The following is a 25652-nucleotide window of genomic DNA, read 5'->3' as shown; positions in this document are numbered from 1 at the left end:
CAGGAGGAAGACAGTTAATAACAGTCCAGCCACAGATGGCAATTAAAACCCAACTGTGGGGGCGCCTGGGTGGCGCAGTCGGTTAAGCGTCCGACTTCAGCCAGGTCACGGTCTCGCAGTCCGTGAGTTCGAGCCCCGCGTCAGGCTCTGGACTGATGGCTCAGAGCCTGGAGCCTGTTTCCGATTCTGTGTCTCCCTCTCTCTCTGCCCCTCCCCCGTTCATGCTCTGTCTCTCTCTGTCCCAAAAATAAAAACGTTGAAAAAAAAAATTAAAAAAAATAAAAATAAAAAAATAAAACCCAACTGTGGTGCCTGGCAGTATGTAAAAGTGGGTGGTCAGACATGATGAAAAATGAGTAAGCCCCAAAAGATAGGAATCCAAGAACTGTAAAGCTGCCGAAGAAAATACTTCCCCTCCAGTCTTCTCAACAGAAATTACTGGGTGTACACAGTTCACTTAAGTCCATGTTTGAAACAAAGTGTACTTCTTGACCACTTAAGTGAACTTTTTTCACAACAATTCAACAGTGAAATGTAAAGAAAATGATCACAGGGGTATACGGTTTTAGTGGAAACCAAGAACCAGATGTACAAAAACTTTAATAAGGATGTTCCTAGACTGCGTGGACCAATTCTAAACATAATTGGCAGTCTCATGCAATTGCATTTTCTGGGTCACCAGCAAGAAATAAACATGGAAATATTCCAAAAAGGCAAACCAGAATTCATGTGTCTAAACTTACTTTTTGCCAGTAATTTTAGAGTTTAAAGTAAGCTGGAGAAAATAACATAAATCAATGTGTCTTGACTAAATTAAAAACATGATCCCTTGATGACCATATAGACCCTACATTAGAAGGCCTTAGCAGTATTCAGAAACCCTCTGCTTGACCAAGATTCTGCTGAAGCTTCATAATCCACTGAGATGACAATTGAGACTGCCTGAGCCTGAGCCACTCAACAGCCTTGAGAGGAAAGCAATGGGAGATTCTTAACCATGGAAAACAAGACTAAGTACATAGATTGAAAGGATACGGAAAACTGGTAGAGCTCTCCTTCGTAATTGTAGAGTTAAAATCCTCATTTTCACTACTTAGCAGAATGCTGTAAGCTCAACTTGAGCCAGATGAATGGGTTATTATTCCTTAACCTTTTCTCTTATTTGCTAAAAATGTAAACATCTACACAAGGAAGACTATTTGTCTTAGACGGAAAAAGTGTATTTCTCATCTCTGGTCTCAACCCACCTCTCCCTGCCAAGCATTTTATATTAGCTTTTTTCTAATAGCTGCTTTACAAAGCTTTTAAGATTTTTTTCTCTGAAAACCCTCTCATTTTGGGGTGTAAAATTCAAGACACTCTGTGTTTTTTGGTTTTTTTTTTTACAATCAGGCAGGACTTTCCTATTTCCTACCACTCCCTTCTTTGAAAACTCCTTGCTGCATGAACATGCTGCCTGTCTTTCCTTAGCATTTTTCCTTAGTTTATCAATCTCCTCTCACCTCATCTTTTTTGGGTACTGTGATGTAAAGAATAGTTACCCCCAGAAAGGGAAACCTTTCCATACAATTTCAGAGCATTCATAGACCCAAGGTGTGACAGCCAGCTTCCAAGATGACCTACTCCCCAGTGGGCCCAGTCCTCTCTCACACTGAATAGAGATGACCTGTGTCAATTATACTAGAAAAATGACAGAGTGTGACTTCTGAGGCTGTGTTATAAAAGACATTGTCATTTCCATCTTGCTCTTTCTTGGATAATCCACTCCGGGGGAAGACAGCTACCACTGTCCTAAAGACACCCAAGCAGCCCTGGGGAGAGGACCATGTGCTAAGGCCTCACATCAACAGTCAGCATGAACTTCTCAGCAACATCAAGTGACCCCCAAGCCAGAAACACCCAGTTAAGCTGCTTCTGCATTCTTGACCCACAGAAACTAGGTGAGCAATAAATGTTTACTATTGTTTCAAGCTGTCAAATGTTGGGATAATTTGTTACACAGCAGTGGATAATAAATTGGGTTACTTATTTCAACTGTGGGAGTAGTGATCAGTAAATCTGACCAAGACTTCAGCCAGAAAGTATGAATGTAAAGTATTTAGTAGTGCTTTCTGCCTCTTTAGGAGGAAAAGATAATGCTTTCAATATGGGTTAGACACAGATAGTAGGTAGTAGATTAAGTTGGAGAAACAAAAAAAAGTATGTTGGTACAGGGTAGCTCAAACTCCTGAAAGATGGGAGCGGCTCTGTATAATACACAACCCACAGCTTCACAGTGCTAGAAAAATTTCTAACTCAAAGAAAGCAAGGCAGCACTTACGGAGATATCGTGATTTTAGTGTCAGTGTCTTGCTCAATTTTTTTAAGATTTCTTCCTTCCTTACCAATAAGACGGCCTACAAAGTTATTATGGGCTAAAATCTTCAAGGGAATCTCTTCTGTGCTGTAAATAAAAAAAGAAAAAGGTCATGCAATCAGGAGAAGTAAACCTTCTCTTGGGTAAAAAGACAGTATCCATTCATTACACATTTACTTCTTACCTACGATATAGGAAGCATTATGCTAGGTTGAGTTTAAAGTCCACTGACCTCCATTCTAGCAATGCATGAATAGAGGGGGCAAAAAAACAATAACAAGTATTTGAAGGTAACTTTCAAAACCATTTTCTTCCATGCATCTCAGGGAATATCTTCCAAGGTAGACTGTTAGCTCATTGAAAACACCTCTTACTCAAACCCACATCCCTAAATCCCCAATACCAGAACACAATGTACAAATGCAAAACAATAGGATTTTACTATGAATTGTGAACTACATTCCTAGAGATACATGCACAATTTGCAGAAGGAAACAGAAGAAACTCAACAGTGATTACTCTTTAGGGGAAGAGTATAAGAGCAGGAAGGGGGGCTTTCACTTTTCATTGTGTACCTTTCTGAATTTCCAAGTGATACATATCACTGCTGAAAAATATTACCGGCATTATCTGGATAGTGAGCCTTTCCGAATTTTTTTTTTTTTTAAAGAATTATGAACTTATAACAAAGCTACATGTAACATCTTACAACTAAAATACATTTAATACATATTAAAGGTCCCTACAAATTAAGTGCTAGTGATTAGGTCCCCAGGCTAACTCCAGTACCTTAGTCTGCTCTCTCCTTTTAGGAGAGTGTTGTGCTATAAGCTCAAGTGGCATAGAACCTAACCACTGTTCAAAGTTCTTGTGGAACAGGCATTTAGAGTTTCAACCTCAAACACCCAAATAAATCTCCAGTTTCCCTTAGCATAGGATTAGAGATTTCTCCACCTCTATACTCCCCGCTGCTGCAGAGTAGGGCTGGGCAGACAATAAGAACAGAGCTCCCATGGGGTCCGAGTAAGGGAGTCAGGGTTTGAGGCCCATTTTCGGTAAATCCCAAGAAGATTTCTTGGTTCTCAGGTGGGCTTCCTATCCCATAGGTGCCTTCTCCTACAGCTAGACTCTCCCCATTAATACCAACCACCCCATATCCAAACATGATTGAAAATAAAATACTTAAAAGACTTCTACTTTATAACCAACTCAGGAGTACCTACCACCACAGCTCTTCAGGACAGCACTGCCCTGTTTGTTGACAATGCCTAAGAATTCTGTCATAGAAGTCCAAAATAAAGCAGCATGAGTATCAACCTCTTCACAGCTTAATCCTCTTTACTCACAATTTTATATCTTGAGCTTCCTTATGCATAATTTCCAGAATAGATTTACAAGCCGCAGAGGTCCCTTCAGGGGTAGAGAGGATAGTAATGGACTTCTCAGCAGCACCTGCATTCTCTTTACGATGGACATCGATTCTTACAGTGAGCACAAGGAGGAAAGGAAAACCGTAAGCATGTATTCACATATACAGAGTCTGGAATATCAACTTCAAAGTAACAGGAAAGCAAACTGGTGCGGCCACTCTGGAGAAGAGTATGGAGGTTCCTCAAAAAACTAAAAATAGAACTACCCTACAACCCAGCAACTGCACTATTAAGTATTTATCCCAAAGGACACAGAAATAAAGATTTGATGGATGCATCCTAATGTTTGTAGCAGCAGTATCAACATTAGCCAAACTAAGGAGAAAGCCCAAATATCTATCAACTGATGTAGGATAAAGAACATGTGGTATATATATACACAGTGCAATATTACCCCATCAAAAACAATGAAATCTTGCATTTGCAATGACGTGGATGGAACTAGAATGTATTATGCTAAGCGAAATAAGTCAATAGACAAATACCTTATGATTGTCACTCGTATGTAGAATTTAAGAAGCAAAACAGATGAATGTATGGGAAGGGGGCAGGGAGATAACAGAGGGAAACAAACCACAAGAGACTTTTTTAATTTTTTAATGCTTATTCATTTATTGAAATAGAGACAGAGCACGAGTGGGGGAGGGGGAGGGGCAGAGAGAGAGACAGACAGACAGACACAGAATCCCAAGCAGGCTCCAGGCTCTGAGCTGTCAGTACAGAGCCCGATGCAGGGCTTGAACTCATGAACTATGAGATCATGACCTGAGCCGAAGTTGGACGCTTAACTGACTGAGCCACCCAGGCACCCCATAAGAGACTCTTAATGATAGACAGCAAACTATGGGTTGATGAAGGGCGGTTGGTGGGGGATGGGCTAGACAGGTGATGGATATTAAGGAGGGCACTTGTGGTGATGAGCCACAAGTGGGTACTGTATATAAGTGATGAATCACTGAATTCTACTCCTGAAACCAATACTGGACTGGTTAAAGTTTAAGTAAAAAAATAATTTAAAAAACATGTTGTGAAGTTACAGATACCAACACAGTAAGAGGTCCTTCATCTTACATGAAAGAAGAAACAATACATATGATAAGGTTTCTTTTTTTTTTTTTTCTTTTTTTTTTAATGTTTATTCACTTTTAAGAGAGAGACAGAGGGCAAGCCGGGGAGGGGCAAAGAGAGAGGGAGACACAGAATCTGAAGCAGGCTCCGAGCTGTCAGCACAGAGCCCGATGCGCAGCTCAAAACCACAAACTAAGATCGTGACCTGAGCAGAAGTCAGACACTTAACCGACTGAGCCACCCAGGCACCCTAGGATTTCTCTTTTAAAGCTACCCATGTTAGCAGATACAAGGAATAAGTCCTATAAAGACAGATTCCCAACTTAACAATACTTCCAGGGATAAGATGAAAGGTAACCGCCCCCTTTTTAAAAATGTGCACACTTATTTTTAATTAAATACAAAGTGAGTCTTCTGTCGTTTAAGAAGTACAAGAAAGAAAATTATCTGAAAAAGTGTGTTTGGGGAAAATTAAATACTTGTTGAGTCCCTCTGGCCATTCAAACACTAGAAGAGCTACACAACTCCTGGCCTTAAGAACGGCTGCTTCACCACACCAATAAAGTCAAGGTTTGCATTTCATTTTTCTAAATGTTTGAAACCTGAAGATTCATCTCTGAATTTAAAGGGCAATGAGTAGGTGGGGTGATGGGTGAGATAAAGGAGTAATATTAAGAATATATTATCATGATAAGCACTGAGTAGTGTATACAATTGCTCAATCATGGTACTATACACCTGAAAATAATACTGTACCTTAATTATACTTAAATTTAAAGACATTTCCAGAACCTTTAAAAAAAAAAAAAAGGCAATGTAGAAATTAAACAAATAAGAGCTGTCTAGAAATAATTTAAAAAAATATTTCAGGTTAAGTCCCAATCTCAGGAACTATCTTTCCAAACCACTATTTCAATTCCCAATCACTGTTAAGTATTGCTTATGTTCTAGTAGGTAAAATGTTAATCTAGTTTATTTCCACCCATTCACCCGTGTTAAGGATTACTAAACTCTGATCCTCTGAGAGAAGGGAATATTGCTTTATAGATCAGGGTAGCCCTCTGAGACCATTCCAGAAACAGAAGATCTAATAATGACTAGTTTCAATGGCCAAGAGTTAATTAAATCCACTGGCAGAACTGTGCAAATGAATCATCGGATATAACAAAAATTGCTTCCCTTCCCTTTCCATCCTCCATCTTCCTGCCTTAATAAAACAAACAGTTCAATTTAATTCATAGAAGCTCTTTCCTCTGACAAGGAAATGAGTAGCTTTAAAAGAATAACTCTAATCTGCCACAGGACAAGGAAGGGAAACCATTTAATAATTAGTTTCTGCAGGTAACAGTGGATAAAGGAAAGCAAGGAGCCCTTCCATTTCAATATTAAAACCAGGCAAATTTAAGATTAAAACTTCCCCACTCCCTACATTATGAAGTCAAAGACCACTGGTTTAACACAAAGGTTACCAGTATCCCACATTTCCTGCTTCAAAGCAGGGGGAGGGAGGGCAGGATCAGACATCACCGTGCAGGTAGAGTGGGCATGCAACCACCACCAAACACAGCTCATTTCGCTTCTGCAGGAGAAATGAGTCAGCTAGTTCAACACTGGCATGGTGCCTGCGATAAATATGAATATCCTGTTAAGCTCAGGGGAACAAACATACATAATCAAGACCTACATAGTACCATAGCTGTACTTTCAGAAAAAGACTGCTTAACTCCATGGACCACATAAAATAAAGTCATTTTCCTTACTTTACTTACAAATTTAAAACACAAAATAATCCATTCATCTTCGTAGCTGGTCCAAAGACATTTCCATTTCCATTGTTGTGTACAATGACACAGCCACCTCTCTCCAGTGCGCTAACTATGGCAGCCACTGTCCCCAGAGAGGTGCTTAGTGCACTTTACAGAACAAGGGGTGAGGACAGTTCATTGTCAAGCTCCTTTGGGTCAAAAGATCCACATAGAGCCTAACAGGATGGTTAATAAGCAAATCAACATATAATGCACTGAAACTTTTAAAGAGTATCTTAGATGTATTTTAAGGGCACTAAATGTAATTTACATACAGTCATTTCATTCATTTGATAAATATGAGAGTCTTCTACCTAGCAGACCATGTGCTCAGCACTGGGGCTACCGTCATAAATAAAAACACACAGCTCTTGCTTTCTACTGCTGCAAAGCTAGCTCCAATGTTTAATGGACAATCTCCAATCCCTTAAAATTTGCATATTAAAACTATCAAATTAACATCCTAAAGAATAAGCCAATCCAACCACATGGCTTAATTATGGGATAAATTTGGACCATAAACTGAATGATTCTTTACCGACATAAAGCATGATTGAAAAACTACGTCTGTACTGGACCCAGAAAATTACTTCCAAAAACACTGAAGGCAGGTATCACTGGGGGTAGGACTGGGGACAGGGATAGGTGAGTAGAGAATAGGCAAGTAGTGGCCCTTTTATTCGCCGGTGCCTCCCGCATCAGAAGTGGATTAGGTATCATTTGTTTTCCATTTATGTGTGCAAATTTGAAGTTCTCTTTGAGATTAAGGTTTTGCCTCAGATTATCAAATCACAAGGTTTTTCCAGATTCCCAAATACTGTACAAGGAGGAATCACGGCCACACTCAGAAGGACATCAAGTACCAGAACAACTTACTGTTATTAAAATTCAAAGGGGAAAATATTAACATCCACTGCAGCCTCACCAATACTCACTTTGACTGAGTCTGTTTGGTAATGTTCCGAATGGTGGCACCTTCTTTTCCTATGATGGCTCCAACAAATTGGGTAGGGACCAGCAGGCGCAGAGGCAAGTCACATGGTTTCTGCTTAGAGATGGATCCTGGAGATCCCTGCCTCGATGAGCCCCTCTGCCCAAACCCACGACGACCCCGGGGCTGCTGTGAGGGGTTCTGCTGGGCAGCCATTTCATCAGGGATGTAGGCCACTTTCAATGTGAAGCTCTCCAACTGGAATCCATTTAGTTTGTCTAAAGCTCTGGAAGATGACAAGGAGCAGAGTATGGGAAGAGAAATTGAGTTATATATAAACCTTTCAGCAAAGCAATACCCATCTCTTTCCACTCTGGATTACCACTTCTAAAAATTCTGAACAAAGCCACTGAGCAAGTAGTAAACTCCGAACACATACAATCCAACCCCCAAACACACAGACACACGCGCACGCATAGAGGACCAAGTTTCCAAAGGGAACATATTTGCCACTTACCAATGAAAAATAGAAAAAAGGTTAATCAACAGAGTTTGATTAAAAATGGTATTACGCGTGAGGTTAATAACAGCTTATGAGTACCTAAACTTCAAAGAAGTGAGTGGACAGTCTTTGTCTTGTCTGGTTTTTCCAAATCAGAATGGAAAAGATGTTAGAAATATGTACATCCCCCACTTCACCCTCTTGAAAAATAAAAATATTAAAACATTTTAAGAATTGCAGGACAAATATCCCTAAAGCACTCATGGGAGACACATACAAATTAATACTTAGGCTAATCAGTCAGTCAATAAATTCTCAGCAGTTCATGAGCAAGTCTCTGAGAAAAAAGCAGTCCCTGACCTTGTGGAATTTATGATCTGATTTGCGGCAGAGGCAGGGGTGCTAGTGAATCAAAAAAAGCAAATGAAGCTATTTTCTACTTTATCTATCTATCCATGCATGCATCCATTTACCCACCCATCTCTCTATTTTGAGAGAAGCTCTATTTTTTTCTTCATTTTTAAACCTCATTACAGAAAAGTACCCACACTTAAGCATACATATCCAGGTGAATGTACATATCCAGATCCAGAACTAGGATGTACCAATGCCCCAAATGCCCCATCAGGGCATTTTTCAGTAATTTCCCCTCCCCTAGATTTCTAACACCATAGATTAATTCTGCCTGTTTTAAAATTCTATACAAGTAAGTACATATGAGTACATGTTATATAGTATCATGTCTCACATCTCATGAGACTCATCTACATTTTTGTGTTGTACCTTACCTATTTTCTAAGTGGATAACTCAACAAAAAAATTGATAGAAAAGATATGGCCAAGATTTCAAAAGCACATAAACACTCCTAAGAATATACACTCCCCAGTACACAACAAAATTAAAAACAAAGATCCCACACTTTTTCTCTAGGGTTACTTCAAATTCTTTGCTCAGATTCTGTCCCAATGGGCATGGAGTTCAGCCCTGGTAAGGGAAAAAACAAAACCAAAGAAACAGGAATGAAGCAGTTTCTCTCTAGTTGCCCAGAGTTATCATTTCTGGTTCACATACTGCCTTCCTTATCTGCAGATTCAGTTTCTGACGTGAATGGAAAGGGGGAAAAAAGAAGAAGATGATGATGATCCTAGCACCAAAAAGGGCACCAGAAGCACGGAATTGCAAGACAGCCTAGGCAACCAGACAAGGCATGCTGCTTGTTCTCAGGACCCAGAATTCTGCCCTCTGTTCTTACTTGAATCCCGTTTCATGGCTATCCCACAGTGCCTAGCACACGAGTGAACTCGTAAGAGATCACAATCGAACAGAGCTTTGTCTGTCCCCATCACCACCACCCCCCACCCCAGACACTTCCCAGAATCATTGTTAACTATGAAAACATCTGCAAATGGACCAGTATTTTCCATACGTTTATACATGTGTGTCTGTGTTCAGTGCCCTCTTTAAAAGCATAACTGAACCTGAAACTAATATAACTTGGTAAGTCAACTATACTCAAATGTTTAAAACATCTTTAAAAAGAGGTAAATATTTCCAGTTTTAAAAGAAGTACTAGGAGTATAATGTACAACACAGTAACAGTTATCTGTGCTTTTGGTGTATTTGAAAGTTGTTACAAGAGTAGATTCTGAACATTCTCATCTCAAAGAAAAACCTCTTTTGTGTATGAGATGACAGGTGTTAACTAATTTACATTGGTAATCATTTCATAATATATTTACATCATTGTGCCTACACCTTAAACTTACACAGTGCTGTAGGTCAATTATTTCTCAATAAAACTGGTAAATAAGAAAATTTATGAATTATACCCACAAATACACACATATATATCTGAACACACATAGAGGAAAGAACAGAGTGTGGCTTCTAGATTATCAATAATACTGCACATTCATTTTTTAATTAAAAATTACTTTAAAATGCCTACAAAGTAAAAGCATAATTGAGTTAATATAGTTTTAGGTCTTGCTTTTTTTCCCCAAATACAGTATATCTTAGAATATTTCTCAGTGATTTCTATTTCACAGGACATTCTTTTCTTGAGTTTCACAGGCTAATGGCAGATACACAGCACAAATTCTTTTATCAATGCTTTTGTAACAGAACCTTAAATTAACACATTGTTTCCTTCCTTCTCCCTCTCCTCTTTTTTCTTAAGGAAAATGTGGATTAAGGACCATAAAATATTTTGGTTATTTCTAAAGGATTACAACAGCTGAGAAATTTTATCAACAATTATGATGTAAACTTATAAAAGTTGGAACTGCCCAAGTTTCAACCAATTAGGTATTCATTCAAAGCAACTTTAAACCTTTTCAAAGGCCATGCTAAAATAGATCACTGAAGGTTCTTAAAACCTAAGAGAAGCTGAACCTAATGAAGGAATCAACGATATCTATGGGCATAAAGGCGATATAGTTTGCTGTAATACCCTTTTTCCCACTATACACTTGAGTATTGCCAGCTTCAGAAGAAAATAAGTAAAATTTGTGGAAATAAGTCAGTAATGTTACCAAAAAAAGGTAAAGAATTGATTTTTGGAGAGAGAGGACCATACAGACATAGACCCCTTTTCTAATGGGGTTAAACAGATATATATATATATCTATATATATATATATATAGATATATATATATATATATACACACACATGTAAATTACCAGCCACTTCTAAGTATAGAGCTATCTATACTTGTATGGCCCCCAAGAAACCACTCTCTCAACTTAGCAGAAAATAACTCCCAAACTTCTATGTTTTACTTTAAAAGGAGATTTTTCTCAGAGGAACAAGAAAAATTCTCTCACTCAGAAAGCCAGACAGCACAGGGCTCCAATAAATCTGTGTATGGCCTAGGTCTCAAACACTCCAGACTCAGACTGCTCCCAGCAGGGAGCATTCAGCACATACTCTGTGTATCCTACTGTCTAATTGCCAACTAAATAGAATCCTGGACCCCTCAAACCACAGTGCTCCAAACTTGGACACAGCCAAAAAGGGATAGGAGTAACCTGTGAGCAATGGCTTCCTTATGATTAAAGATTCTAAGTGTTTGAATTTTAGGTCAACTGCTGTCGTCTTTTTATGCCTGAAGTTTGAATTTCAGCTATGTCATCTGGTGGTCTGCTGAGTCCATGGGGCCAACATTATAATATTTTCACCAAACCTACTATATATGTAAGATGTATGATAAACAATTATCATAATTATTCAAAACACATGTATTTCAGTTCAACTGAACTCAAAGATGTTTATCCAACAAGTACATTACTCAGGATCCTGTTTCCCATCATTACAAGACTGCTCTGATGCGGTTTTAAGGGTTATTCAGAAGGTCCTAAGTAGTTTTGCTAGCTGGTAGCACTTAATTGTATGGATAAAAAGTTTACCGGGGTGGGTCACAGCATAGCGCTGAAAAGACCATGAGAGAGAGACTAAGTGGTTTAAGTCAATGATGAGGAAGAGAGAGAAAGAAGAATTGAGGCACAGAGAAGTTCAACTTGTCCAAGGGTAAATGCATACGGTTCTGAGCAGTACAAAAGAAGATGGACCAGGGACCAGAATTCTATTTCAACTTAAACAGTAAGTAGCCAAGTAACTTGGAAAGGTCTTTTTCTTGTTTGGCATTAGCCTTCTCACTGACAAAACTAAAAGATTAGATTTATGGTCTCCTTCAACTCTAAAATTCCAGACCTCACTATTATATATCACACAGTTCCTAACAAAATGAGGTTTAGCCGTTATGAAAAAGTCACACAGTTCTGTTTTTCCCTTGTAGCAAGAATAAGAGTTTGAGGCACAATTCATGAATAACTACTACACTTTGGGGTGCCTGGGTGGCTCAGCTGGTTAAGCATCCAACTTCAGCTCAGGTCATGATCTCACAGTTTCGTGAGTTCAAGCCCTGCATCAGGCTCTGTGCAGACAGCTTGGAGCCTGAAGCCTGCCTCAGATTCTGTCTCCCTCTCTCTCTTGCCTTTCTCCTGCTCGTGCTCTCTCAAAAATAAACAAACATAAAAAAATTTTTTTTTAATTACTAAATATCTGGTAATAACATTGCAGGGATGCAACCTAAATATTTATCTGCAAAGGCATTTATTACTAAAATGGTTCTAAAAGGGGAAAGGTAACTGCAAGCAACCTAGATGTGCAGTAGAGGACTAGATACATAAGACTACAGCAGGGACAAAAATACTACACAGAGATTACAAATGGTATAAATACAGTTAATGGCAAGACAATCTGCAAAACTCTACAAAATTACCTTTGTCACTTTTTAATTAAGTTAGGACATGGGACAATGTCTGCTAAACTTGATGGCAAATCTAACAGTGTTATCTCTGAATGGCAAAATGACAAGAAATTCCACTGTCTCACTGCTTCATCAGTCATTTCTTTTCCCAAAATCTTCTATTTACATAATTTTCATAAAGATAAATTTCCTCCCCCTTAGCCATCAGTCATATTATTTCAAAAACTCCTTCAAATGGATGTAAAGCATCTGCAATGACAGCTTCAAACTATAGACTGTATTCCTATTCTCTAACAAACAAATAAACATCAGAAATAAGAACCCTAGGAGCACCTGGGTGGTCAGTCGGTTAAGCATCCGACTCTTGATTTTGGTTCAGGTCATGATCTCGAGGTTCTTGAGTTCACACCCACATCAGCTCTGTGCTGACAGTGCAGAGCCTGCTTGGGATCCTGTGTGTGTCTCTCTCTGCTCCTCCCCTGCTCCTGCTCTCTATCTCAACAACAACAACCAAACAAAACAAACAAAAACTTTTAAAAAATCCTGAAGAAAAGAAAGCATAAGAACTAAATGCCTACAAATTCTGAAGGGTTATTTTTTTTGTCACACATTACAAACCTTCGAATGAGTAAGGTCTGTCCTTGACTGTGTTATCTAAGTGTCCCCAGAACACAGAGGAAATAGGTGATCTAGAGACCCAGATCTAGAGATCTTAGAGCTTGTCTTGCTCTAAGGAACAGTACTAAAATATGTACTTCTGTTTTTAATGGTTTTTTAAAAGTTTTCCTCATTTTTTACCCATTTTAAAAATTATTTTAATGAATCAGTAAAGACTTAAGATTAAAACAAATATATGTATCTCCTAGTAATGTATTAATTACTAACCTTCATTTTTCTTAGCCAGAAGGTGGCAGAGATTTCCATGTTAAATTTTTAGAGACATAGCCTTACTGAAGAATCCTCTTAAAAGTGGCAACCATAGGGGCGCCTGGGTGGCGCAGTCGGTTAAGCGCCCGACTTCAGCCAGGTCACGATCTCGCGGTCCGTGAGTTCGAGCCCCGCGTCGGGCTCTGGGCTGATGGCTCGGAGCCTGGAGCCTGTTTCCGATTCTGTGTCTCCCTCTCTCTCTGCCCCTCCCCCGTTCATGCTCTGTCTCTCTCTGTCCCAAAAATAAATAAACGTTGAAAAAAAAAATTAAAAAAAAAAAAAAAAAAGTGGCAACCATAGAGGTTTCAGTAATAAAGAGGCAGTCACAGACCTTTTTCAACTAGGATGTGAATTCCTGAGTGTCGGTGGCCAGTTCTGTTTTGGAGGCATTCTGTTGGTTTTTCTCAACAGCCTCAGTAGCTAAGGACTGTAATTATTCCCCCTTTACAAGATGGGGGTGAGCTCAAACAGATTAATCTGACCAGAGTCACAGCGAGAAAAGTGGTGGCGCAGAGTCCATTCTATGGAACTGGACTCCGGAATATATCCTCTTAGCCTCTGTGCTCTACTCATACCACATAAGCACATCCCAGTTATGTGGACTCTGAGTAACACATGATAAGGAATGAAGTCAAATGAGATTATCAATTCAGCTCTGATTACCTGAAGGTGTGAGCTCAGATGGTTGCCAAGGAAAGGCTGTGGAGAAATCATGCCAGGCTAGTGTAAGCAGCAGACAGTCATGCTAGAGCCCAGAGAGCATGCGTCCAAGGTTCAGTGGGGCCAGTCCTAGAGGGACCAACCTTCCCCAGCTCAAACCACTTCAAGCTACTCTAGAAGCAACCCAGAACCAGAGGGCTGAATGTGAGGTCCTGTTTACTGGGTGCCTATGTGCCAGGCCATTTGATGAGACCATTTTCTGTAAGTATGATGTGTATATGCATGAATATATTTGGTTTTTGTCAATTCTCATGTTGCAGCTGAGAAAACTAAAGATCAGAGAAGGTTATAGTCAGAGTCCTGTGACCCCAGAATCCATACTTTCTCCATTATATCCAATGTCTCTCAAATAAAATTCTCACAGAGAATGTACTCCACATCTTTTTTCAAAACTTACTAAAGAAGTTCAATAGACAATCTTCACAGCATTGCTTCACAAAATTGGTTTTGTCCATTTTTTAAAACTATTAACTTTCTCTAAATACACAATTGTTTTCTAATTCTCTTTGATTTTTTAGGAATTCTTGATGGGGAGAAAACCCAGTATCTTATAAAGAAACTCAACTTGGTCAGGAATTAAAATCAGGTGATCCCCTTCCATTACTTTTATCACAGGGAGGCCCATCCTTGAGGTCAAGGACTTTGCCTTTATTCATTCCTATCTTTTGGTCAATAGCTGGTAATCAATAAATGTTACCTGATTAACTATTAGAATAAGGGATATGATGACTACTTCCCTCACTTAACTGCCCAATTTATTTGTTTAGGTTACCTAACTACCTACATTAGAAATCCCTAAACATTTTTTCCTCCCTCCTTGGGATCAACAGGACCCTGCCAATTTCTAACAACCACTACAAAGTACCTTTAGATTAAAAAAAATGTCTCCACATTCACATTGCTGTCATGTTAAGATTAATGTCCACAGTACTTCTGCTTTGACTAGCCAGTCTACACTTCTTGTGCTTGTACTCTTCTTAAGAAGTTGGAATTTTTTTTAAGGGGGAGGGGAGTGCTAAATGTCAACTTGTCTCTACTTAAGGTCTTTCTATGTCTCCTCAAAGCTATGTAAGTTAAGTCTCCTTATAAGTAACTAACTGTTGGGGCACCTGGGTGGCTCAGTTGGTTAAGTGTCCAACTCTCAATTTTGGATCAAGTCATCATCTCACAGATAGTGAGATAAAGCCCTGTGACGGGCTCTGCACTGACAGTGTGGAGCCTGCTTACGATTCTGTCTCTGTCTCTCTCTGTCTCTCTGATCCTCTCTCATTTGTGCTCTCTCTCAAAACAAATAAACATTAAAAAAAAAAAAATAAGTATTAAGTATTTCCGCCTTTACCTAGCCTCACATAAGTTTTCAAATAAGACAACTAGGAAAGGCCCCTATCTCTGAATATCCTTAGATTTAGATGTTATCTCATATATTCTGTGTAACATAGAGATGACTCTACCAAGTATTCATTACAGATCTTTGTAAAGACTGAAGTATAGAAGACAAAATGGAGCTTCTGCGTTCTTACTGCCCTCACTCTGATACCCCAATCTACTTTCCCGTTTTTCCCCTAACATGATTTGGTTGAAGAAAAAGTTTGTTTTACAACTTGGATATTATAGGAATTATGATGCAAACACCTTCTATGAACTTGAATTTTTTCAAATGAAGGAAGGATACAAACAGAAGTAAAAATAATATACCTTTAAACATAACCAAAGTTTCATTATTAAAACATTAAAGGTGAATCCCCTAGGTCAGCAAAGTCTGATGAAGCCCCGTGTTAGGGAGAATAAAGGGAAATGGACTTTCATAGTGCTGATGAAAATTTGAAGTAGTTCAAACTCTATGAAAGCTAACTTGCCAGCTTCGGTATCCAACAACAAAAAAGTACATACATCCTGACTTAGTAAATTTAACTCCAGGAATTTAATCCTACGGCGATATTCACATATATGCAAAATGACATGCAAAAAGGGATTCACTATAGCACTGATCATAACTGCTAAAAACTTAATAAACAACTTAATATCCATTTTGGGACTAAGTCATTCCACATCCATACAGTCAAATCCTAAGGTATCATGTGTGCAAAAAGGAGGAAATATTCACACATCTGTCTTCTGTGTTGTTAGTTACCTCTGAGAAAGGAAACAAAGTAATTGGGGACAATACTGGAAGGAAGATTTGCACTGTATACATCTTTGCACCTTGTAAAATTTTGAACCATGTTAATATCACCATTTAAAAAAATAAAGCTCCATTTGGGTTATGCAAATTTCCATCTCCCCAGCCCTATCTTTCCTTTCATAGTCCCTCCCTGAGTGGGTACTACTTTTGGTAACCTAGCTTTATTCCCACCCTTGCAGGGGGTTTCATCTTTTCCTTTTAGGGCTCAGCAGCCAGCATGGTCCTTCCTCTCACCTTTCCACACAGAGACAACAGGCAGTCTGTTCCTGCCTGTACTTTATCTGGAGGTGGTTAAGACTTCCATGGTCTATTGACACTCAGCACTTGCATGTCATTCCTAGGCATGTTTGTGCTCTGAGTAGCTCTATCCAAGGCAGTGTGTGTGGCATCCTCACCTTCTTTTCTCTAGTACTCAGCCAGTTCATTAGATCACTCCCAAGCCTACAGAATTATCTTTTCCTAGGGGAGATTTTTTGATCTGCAAAGTTTTGCCTCTCTCAATTGCACTGGAATATGTTTTTCAAATCAAAAAGCAAATTACATTGATCCAATGTCTGCATGCTCCTAAATTATAATTGTCATCAATAAAAAAAAAAAATCAGTGACCAAGAAAACTTAACATTTAACACCGGTGGTAGTTTAACACATGATCAACTTACCCGCTTTACATAAAATAGCAATGTTATGTATCATATCAATAAGAACAACAAGTCTTTACGTAATTTGGCAAGGATACCCAGGCCCAGAGCTTTTTGCAAATAGGATGTAATGCAGCGTCATACAATACCACTCTATTATTGGCATTAAAGACATATGAAAAATGTAGTAAAACTTTACTAATACAGATTCTTATTAGACATTCAAATTTAAAAAGAATTGCAGGGTCAAACTGTGCAAAATAAAATTTATTTCTGCTACCCAACAGCCCAAAATGTAAGCACTAAACTTAACCTAGTTATTACGTATAGATTAAAAGTTTCAAACTGCTTACTGTCTAGCTTGGTCCTTAGTGGAATAGGTTACATTTACGACTGCAGTTTCCGAGTCAGTGTTCACTAGAGGAAGAGAAAAGTGAAGAAAAAAAAGTTAGTTTTCTTTCTATTTCCTTCCTTTTAAAAATTTGAACGCAATTGAGAAGACATGTACCTTGCTCACAGCTTTCCACCACTCCATACTGGACTAGTAAACTATCCAGCACCTATCAGGAGGGGGAGAAAAAATTACAAATTTTCAATTTCCCAAGTTATTAACAAGGGCAGAAATAGGTTTTAAAATCACAAATAACTGTGATGGAAAAGAGCCAAAAAAAAAAAAAAAAAAAAGAAATTAACTGGGGTTTTGGGACTAAAGAAGCAAGGGAAGGGCACCATAGAAAGTTCGTAGAGGGCTTCTCTCTCCTGCCTACTTCCAGATCCCTGACTTTAACCTCATTTCCTTTGGCGAAACAAGAAGTTAAGTGGCTCAGCAAGGTGTTCAAAGCCATAACCGCCTGATTCCTGAGGCTGGAGAATAAAGAAGCATGTAATTCTCATACATTTATCTCATACACATCATCATTTGAGACAAGGCCCCAAGTAAAATGTTCCTTTTCAAAGAACTTCCTTTTACAGCTACTATGGGCACATCAGAACAGACTACTCTCAAGGCAGACTGGTAGTATGAAGAGAATAGTTGATATTCTACCTGTCTTAAAGATTAACCTAAATGACCTGAAATTAATTTAACACTGTTGGAAAATGTACAATTTGAAACTATGTTTTGACCACTTTTCCTGTAGTTGCATTATTCTGAGCATGTTATTCTAAAGAGAAGCTGTTAAAACAGTAACTAAATTCTTTTATAGTATAAAATGTAGATGTACATCTCATCGTCTCATCAGTATAAACCAAATTTGACTGTCCTCAGCTTCCAAGAACTGTAAAAAGTCTTTCTTGAAAAGTAAAACAAGTTTTTATTAATTTATAGTGAACCACTTATCAGTTTAATTGCAAAATTAAAGGACAGCCCCTTCAGAATGTTTTCTGCCTCCAAGAACATAGTAAACCAGTGAGAAACACATTAAATAAATTTTTATGTTAATTCCCAACTTTATGCAATTTCTTCTAAACAAACGTTCATCTCATGTGGTATCTTTCAGGCATTTATTTTGTCTACAGATTCCAGTTTGAAATTTATAGCAAGGTTTGTCTAGGGGTGAGCTTTAATTTTTTTCCCCCATTTTAAAATAGGGTAAATACTTATTTGTTAATGGAATAGTTACCTATTTTTATACTGCATGTGGTGAATTTTGACGTGGTGAATTCCCTTTGAGTGGGGCCTATCACAGAAGCACACTAATCTTTGCCTCTAATGATAGCTATTGTTAAGTCATAAAGCTCAATATTTTATTTTTAATTCAGACTACTTAGCTGACTACATAAATTTTCATTTGCTGGGTCTTGGCCACTAAAATGTACAGTCTGCATCAACAAGAATTTTTTTGTACTATCCCTAGTGCCTAGAATGTACAGGCACAAAAAGATATTTAAATAGTTATAAGTGAAGTGAACACTTACCCAGAGGAAATCCTAGTATAGCTTATTAGAAATAATACTCTTTATAATAGTGCTTACGTGGTTTACAGGTGAATTTCCTGTGCATGTAGTATTGATCACCGACTATTTTATAAAGGCCAAAAAACAGGACACCTCTCACAATGCCATCCAAAGAGGTAATAAGCAGCATATAATGCCTTTGAAAACATTTTTTAAGGCAACCTACTTATAATTTTAAATCACAAATTTTTCAATACCAAAAAATTATGGTACGTAAGTTAACAGAATTCTAACAAGGCACTTTAATTCATTCCATCTTAAGTAAAGCAGCAGGAAAGGTAAATCCAGTATTTAAGATTTAGCTTTAAAGTGGAAGGCACTCTAATAGAGATTTATAGTAACTTGGGTATGTTAAAGGGCAGGGTTGAAGGTGGAGATGGTGGTGGTAGTGACACAGAAGGGGTGTAGGCATTAGGAGTGAATGCCAGTTTAATGTTAATTTAAATAAACATCATTCTTAATTATTTCTAAAAACAATTTGTTCAGCAATACATTAGTCTCCACATAGTTTAGCTTATACCACCTTAACTTGTACTACTATACATATATATACATACATATATTTATATTTAAATATAGAATATATACATATACACAGGCATAAAATAAATACTTTTTTTTTTACTTACAAAAATCAAGGAAATAGACCTCAAAATTTTCAATGCATATATTGTAGAAAGCGTAATATGTTCAAAACAAAATTGCTTGGGGGCACCTGGCTGGCTCAGTTGGTAGAACATGCAACTGATTTCGGGGTCATAAGTTCGAGCCCCAGGTGGACTGTGGAGTTTACTAAAGAAAAAAAAAAGAAGAAGAAAGAAAAAAAACACCAAAATTGCTTGTAGTTGCACCTTCTATTGCTATAATAAATGCTACTGGTTGTCAACGATGTGTTAAAATGCGTAACATCTCTATCAAAGTAATTAGGAACTACAATCTAAAACTAGTGAACTTTATTATATGTAAATTATAATAAAATTAGTGAATTTTATTGTATGTAAATGATACTTAAATAAACCTGACTCTAAAAACCAAAAAACAAAAAACTCTAATCCTTCAAAACAAAACAAAACAAAACAAAACCAATCGGAGGTGCCTGGGTGGCTCAGTCAGTTAAGTGGTTAACTCTTGGCTCAGGGCTTCGTGGGTTCAAGTCCCGCATCTAGCAGCTCCCACACTGGCTCTCTCCCTCTCTCTTTCTGCCCCTTCCCCAATCACACTGTCTCTGTTTCTCTCAAAATAAATAAATAAACTTAAACAAACAAAACAAAAAACCCAGGCCCAACATCAATAATTAAGAAGTACTAGTTAAGAAACAAGTTAACAACACAACCTGTAGTTGGATTTCAATGCGTCTTTGTTGTTTTAATTTAAAGCTTTATACACAAATTTGGGGGCTAATCACAAGTGAGAGATGGAGGAAGGACTGTTAATAGCCCAATCAGATTTCCAAATCCCAAAAGGGTTTCCATCCCCCAAATGATTAGGCAGTGCTATAGCAACCCGTTTCCCTTCAGTCTATTAGTTAGTCATTTATTTGAATGTGCTATGTCAAGCAGGACTACTGAATTCGATCATGCCAGTTCAACCCACTCGAAGAGTAAATACAACTTACCCTTGATAAGTTCTGACATTTTGGTTCACCCTGCATTAACTAGGAAGACAGACATTCCATTTATCTGTCACTGAAACCACCCACCCCCTAGGTTCTGGTCTCCTCTCAGGTGTTAGAACATCTTGTATTTTCTACCTCTCCCATCTATTTCGGCTACAAATGTTTTAAATTAAACAGCCTTGTCTAAAGGTAAAAAATAAAATAAAAACTTCCATTGCCCATTTCCAACATTTCCACAAATCTCTTAAACTCCCAGTCCTAAATGAAATTATTTTACTCAAGCCAGAAAGGAAACATTTCTCTCTGCTTCAGTAAGTTTTAAATTCCAACTGGAGGGGAAAGAAGTCATCAAAACAAAGCCCCAGAGAAAATGTCTTAGTGGAATGTCCCTTTTTTATATATTTAGGACTTAAAATTAAATCTCAAATATTCAGCCTTTTTAAAAAAAGTTCCTCCAAATGCAGAAATAGAATCTCGTGATAAATGCAAAGATTAGCATTGTCCCTTCACACAGCTGCAGAGAATTAAGATCATTCACAATTGTGTAGGGTAGAAACAATCTAAATGCTCATCACCTAATGAATGGATAGACAAAATGTAGTACAGCCATACAATGAAATAGTATTTGGCCACAAAATGGAATGAAGTACTGACATATGCTACAACATGAATGAACATTGAAAACATTATGTTAAGTAAAAGAAGCCAATAACACACACCCACACACAAAATACGTATTAAGTGATTCCATTACTAGGAAACATCCAGAAAAGGGAAATCTAGGGGCACCTGGTGGCTCAGTTGGTTAAGTGCCCAACTCTTGGTTTCGCTCAAGTCATGATCTCACAGTTTGTGAGATTGAGCCCCATGTCAGGCTCTGGGCTGACAGCATGGAGCTTGCTTGGGATTCTTTCTGCCTCTCTCTCTGTCCCTCCAGTGGTCATACTGTCTCTGTCTCTCTAAAAAATAAATAAATTTTAAAAAAGGGGGGGGAATCTATAGAGGCAGAAAGTACATTAGTTGTTGCATAGCGCTGGTGAGTAGGAATGTAGAGGGCGGTAGCAGAAGAGGTTGCTTTTTGAGACAATTAAAAAGGTTTAACATCAACTATGGTGACAGTTGCACTTATCCATTATACTAGAAAACACTGAAAAACACACTTGAAGTGGGTGAACTGTATGTGAATTATATCTCATTAAAGCTGTTAAAGAATAACTAAGATCAGTATTACTAGATAATAGCCTAGGTTTTGGTTTTTTTTTTTTTTTAGCACTGAAGAACTACTGAAGTGTAATAAACTGCACAAAATTTGATCAGTTTTGCCATTATGTATACTCTCCTGAGACCATCACCATAATCAAGGTAAGCTTCTTCATGCCCCTCTTCAATCTAGTAGGCTGGTCTATTCATACACAGAACACTGAGATAAAGATAGTTGAAAAACGATCTTTGTCTCACACATGATCAGATTTCGTCTGCCACAGCAGCACCACATCCACCACCACCACCCTTGCCCCCCACGAAACTAGCTGTGACTCAGCTGATCCCCTATGGGCGTGGAGTAATTCATGCTCTGCAGACAGACCTTCTGCTGACTACTTATTCTTTATACCTGCTGCTCCTGAGGTCCTATCAGCTCTGAACTATCTGAACTGAGAGTCTGACTGGTATCTTACCTCCGGTCCACCACCCCGTGACTATTCTCCTGGTACAAGTTACTACTCTTCAGTGGCTTCAAACTACTGACAGAAACTGTCACAACTTCAACATGGTACAGGAGATCATCAGTGATCTGGTGCTGCCTACCTCTCCCATCATCTTCAATATACTTCCCACACACCTACTGCTCCAGTCACACCCTGAAGACTGAGTAAAGCACCCTCGTTTCCATAGCACCTGAGCTCACCTAATCCTATAAATGAAAGCAGTGTCATTTTATAATCTCTTCACTGATCTTCATTCTCCCACTAGACTAGTCATTATTAACCATAGTGATGTGATCAGTTGTCAGGTGTGTCACAAATAATCTTTTCCTAATGGTTATACTGACTTCCATACTTAAGCTATTTATGATACAACAATAGAATCTAAACCCTCCTTGTTTGCTTCGTGTGTTTCAAAAGATGATGGGACAGTGCTGGGGTTACAGTCTAGTGCACTAATCTCTTCTCTTAAATTGCCTCTAGAAATGCCTCACCATCTTCATTGTGGTTCCTCCACAAAGAGCTATACTAGCCTCTAAACTTTAAAAGGAGAGGTTCCTGGGTGGCTCAATCAGTTGAGTGTCTGACTCTTGGTTTCAGCTCAGGTCATCATCCCAGGGTCGTGAGATTGAGCCCCATTTAATGGGCTCTGCGCTGAGCGTGGAGCCTGCTTAAGATTCTCTCCCCCACCCCTTTGCCCCTCCCCCTGGCCTTGCACACACTCTCTCAAAAACAAATTTTTTTTTCTAAAAAGAAACTATGTACTTGCAATAAAATTTTTTTTAAAAATAAACTTTATAAGGAAAGGGACCATGTCTTTGTTATCTGAGAACTGTGTTTAGCTCAGTGAGGCACAACAAAAACTAAAGGGTTAAAAAAGAAGCCACAAAATAGTTTTTGTCTAAGAGCAAAGGAAACTAATTCCAACTTCCTTTAGAAGTCCATAGTGATTGATATAAGCAAACAAGTATTTATTATGAATTCACATAAAAAAGATAAAGAAGTGTAAAGCCACAGCCATTATAAAAACCAGTTTAGGGCCCCTGGGTGGCTCAGTCCTTTGAGCATCTGACTTCAGTTCAGGTCATTATCTCACGGTTCAGGAGTTTGAGCCCCACATCAAGCTTTCTGCTGTCAGCACAGAGCCTGCTTCAAATCCTGTACCCCTTTCTCTCTGCCCCTCCCCCTGCCTCTTAAAAATAAACAGGGACGCCTGGGTGGCTCAGTCAGCTGAGTGTCTGACTTTGGCTCAGGTCAGGATCTCACAGCTGGTGGGTTCAAGCCCCATGTCAGGCTCTGTGCTGACAGCTCGGAGCCTGGAGCCTGCTTCAGATTCTGTGTCTCCCTCTCTCTCTGCCCCTCCAACTCTCATGCTCTGTTTCTATCTCAAAAATAAATAAGCATAAAAAAATTAAAAAAAAAAAAAGAATAAATATTAAAGAGGTGCCTGGGTTGCTCAGTTAAGTGTCTCTTGGTTTCAGCTCAGGTCATGATCTCTTGGCTCGTGAGTTCGAGCCACGCATCAGGCCCGCACTGATAGTGCAGAGCCTGCTGCTTAGGATTGATTGACTGATTCATTCATTCATTCATTCATTCATTCATTCATTCATTGTCTCTCTCTCTCTTTCTCTCTCTCTCTCCTCTCTGCCCCTCCCGCACTCGCTCTGTCTCTCAAAATAAACTTCAAAATCAATAAACATTAAAAAATGTTAAATTAAAACTCAAAGCAGGTATTTAATGCTCTCTTGCCCTACTACACACCTTCCGAAATACATGCACATGCATCCACACTCACACACCAATAAAGCTTCCAAATACCACAACCAGGCTCAGACTTTGGGGAGGGGTTACCAGAAAGAAGTTATTTTTAACTATTCATTATTCAACAAGAGCAAGGGGGGGGGGGACCTCCACAAGATAATCTCTGGGGAGCCAGGCATGTGGGGGTCAAGGGAACTTCCTTCAACTACAGGTCAACAATAACTCGTTGCTATTTATGGATAAAACCAATCCAGTAATTTTATTCTTTTATATCATCTATAAGAAGACTACCTACATTAATAAACAAAGAACACCTCTATGTTACAGGTACCCCAAAACGTTTGTAAAATTGGTACAAAATAGATACAAAAAATTTTAAAGAAATATCCACCTTGAGGGGAGTGGGGCGCCTGTGTAGCTCAGCCAGTTAAGCCCCCAACTCCTGATCTCAGCTCAGGTCATGATATCATGAAGGTGAGATCGAGCCCTGCGTTGGGTCCCTTGTGGGTGTGGAGCCTGCTTAGGATTCTCTCTCTCTCCCTCTGCCCCTCCTGCACCTGCTCTATTAAAAGAAACAACAACAAAAAGATCCACCTTAATGTAAATTTCCCTAAACTGTTATCATCATACTTATTTGAGTAACAAACCATTTTCTCACATCCAACTCTGTAAGCAAATTTCAACTTCAGAAGGCCAACACACACAGACCCAATCTTCCACAACCTCACAAGTCATGTTGCAAACATCTTTATCACTGATAAAACCCAGAGGGCATCTCTGCCTCCATCATCCCACAAAAACGTCCCAGCATTAGAGGCACACAGAGCAAACTCATAACTTTCTAGCCACCCTCAACTTCCGCAAGTTAGATCCCCTAACATGAGGAAGAAACAGTAATTTAGAATTTTATAAAATCATGTGATCAGAGCAACTAAGAGAGACAAGAGGCCAGGTTACCAAAGACACACACAGAGCTCAAAGTCAGAGAAGACAAGCCCTCAGGAGCTCCTACTGGGCTGGACTTTATGATTGGACATCTATGCCCAAACCCAATGCTGTGTTCACTTCTCCTGTTACTACCTTTTAGAGTCAATGGTGACCCCGTCTAGAGTTACAAATACCAGAAACCTTGCCTCGAAAATTTCACCTCATCCCCAAGAAGCTCATCAGTAAAAGTCCACCTACACATTGCTCTGGGCCTGCATGCTGCTCTCTTCCGCCACACTAGACCAAGCCTCCATGACCTACCTCTCTGCACTACTGTAGAATGCTCCAAGATCGTCTCTCCATACTCATTTCTGATTTCAATGGTTTGTTCTCAAACAGTGAGGCTTGTATTGTCAGTGTGCGAGCCACTGACTACATGTGGCTACTGGGCACTTGAAAAGTGGATTAGCCACATTTGATTAGTACAAAATACGTAATATTTCAATTTTTTAAATAATTGATTACATGTTAAAATTGTAATATTTCAGATATATTAAAATACTATTAAAGTTAATATTCACCTGTTTTCCTTTTTACTTTCTCAACACGGCAATTAGAAAATTTTAAATTGCGTAAGTGGTCTGCATTTTCTTTCTACTGGACTGTACTACCCTAAACTGATTTTTAAAAGTTGAGCTAATCAACTTACACCCTACTATTAACTCTAAGAGCTTCCCTTTGTATTGGGGAAAGGATCCAAAATCCCTAACAAGTGCCCTGAAGGCTCTGTGTGACATGCTCATCATCTAATGCCACTCTCTCCAACTACACTGGCCTTCTTTCAGTAATGAATTATGG

The 25652-nt window shown here is 38.7% G+C and overlaps 1 protein-coding gene and 1 long non-coding RNA gene across 4 annotated transcripts in view; one reads left to right on the top strand and one right to left on the bottom strand.

Moving 5' to 3' along the window:
* Nucleotides 1–25652, bottom strand: part of IGF2BP3 (insulin like growth factor 2 mRNA binding protein 3) — a 153382-nt gene that overhangs the window by 28711 nt on the left and 99019 nt on the right. For 2 of the 3 annotated variants that reach the window (XM_086694355.1, XM_086694346.1), the window contains exons 4-8: nucleotides 17341–17392; nucleotides 17186–17249; nucleotides 7595–7876; nucleotides 3703–3837; nucleotides 2321–2443 (exon numbers count right to left, since the gene is read on the bottom strand). In XM_086694355.1, the coding sequence (XP_086550481.1) occupies nucleotides 2321–2443; nucleotides 3703–3837; nucleotides 7595–7876; nucleotides 17186–17249; nucleotides 17341–17392 (656 nt within the window). The remainder of the gene's footprint in view (nucleotides 1–2320; nucleotides 2444–3702; nucleotides 3838–7594; nucleotides 7877–17185; nucleotides 17250–17340; nucleotides 17393–25652) is intronic. The other variant, XM_086694362.1, reaches the window with a different exon arrangement.
* On the top strand, nucleotides 297–25274 carry LOC147583205 (uncharacterized). Its single transcript, XR_015246299.1, has 3 exons — nucleotides 297–1940; nucleotides 21674–21765; nucleotides 24955–25274. It is a non-coding gene; the product is annotated as an uncharacterized LOC147583205 (long non-coding RNA).

The sequence above is a fragment of the Puma concolor genome, chromosome A2 (genome assembly GCF_028749965.1).
Source record: "Puma concolor isolate L17-30 chromosome A2, mPumCon1.1.hap2, whole genome shotgun sequence".
NCBI classification, from domain to species: domain Eukaryota; kingdom Metazoa; phylum Chordata; class Mammalia; order Carnivora; family Felidae; genus Puma; species Puma concolor.
This window is presented reverse-complemented; position numbering and strand designations above follow the sequence as displayed.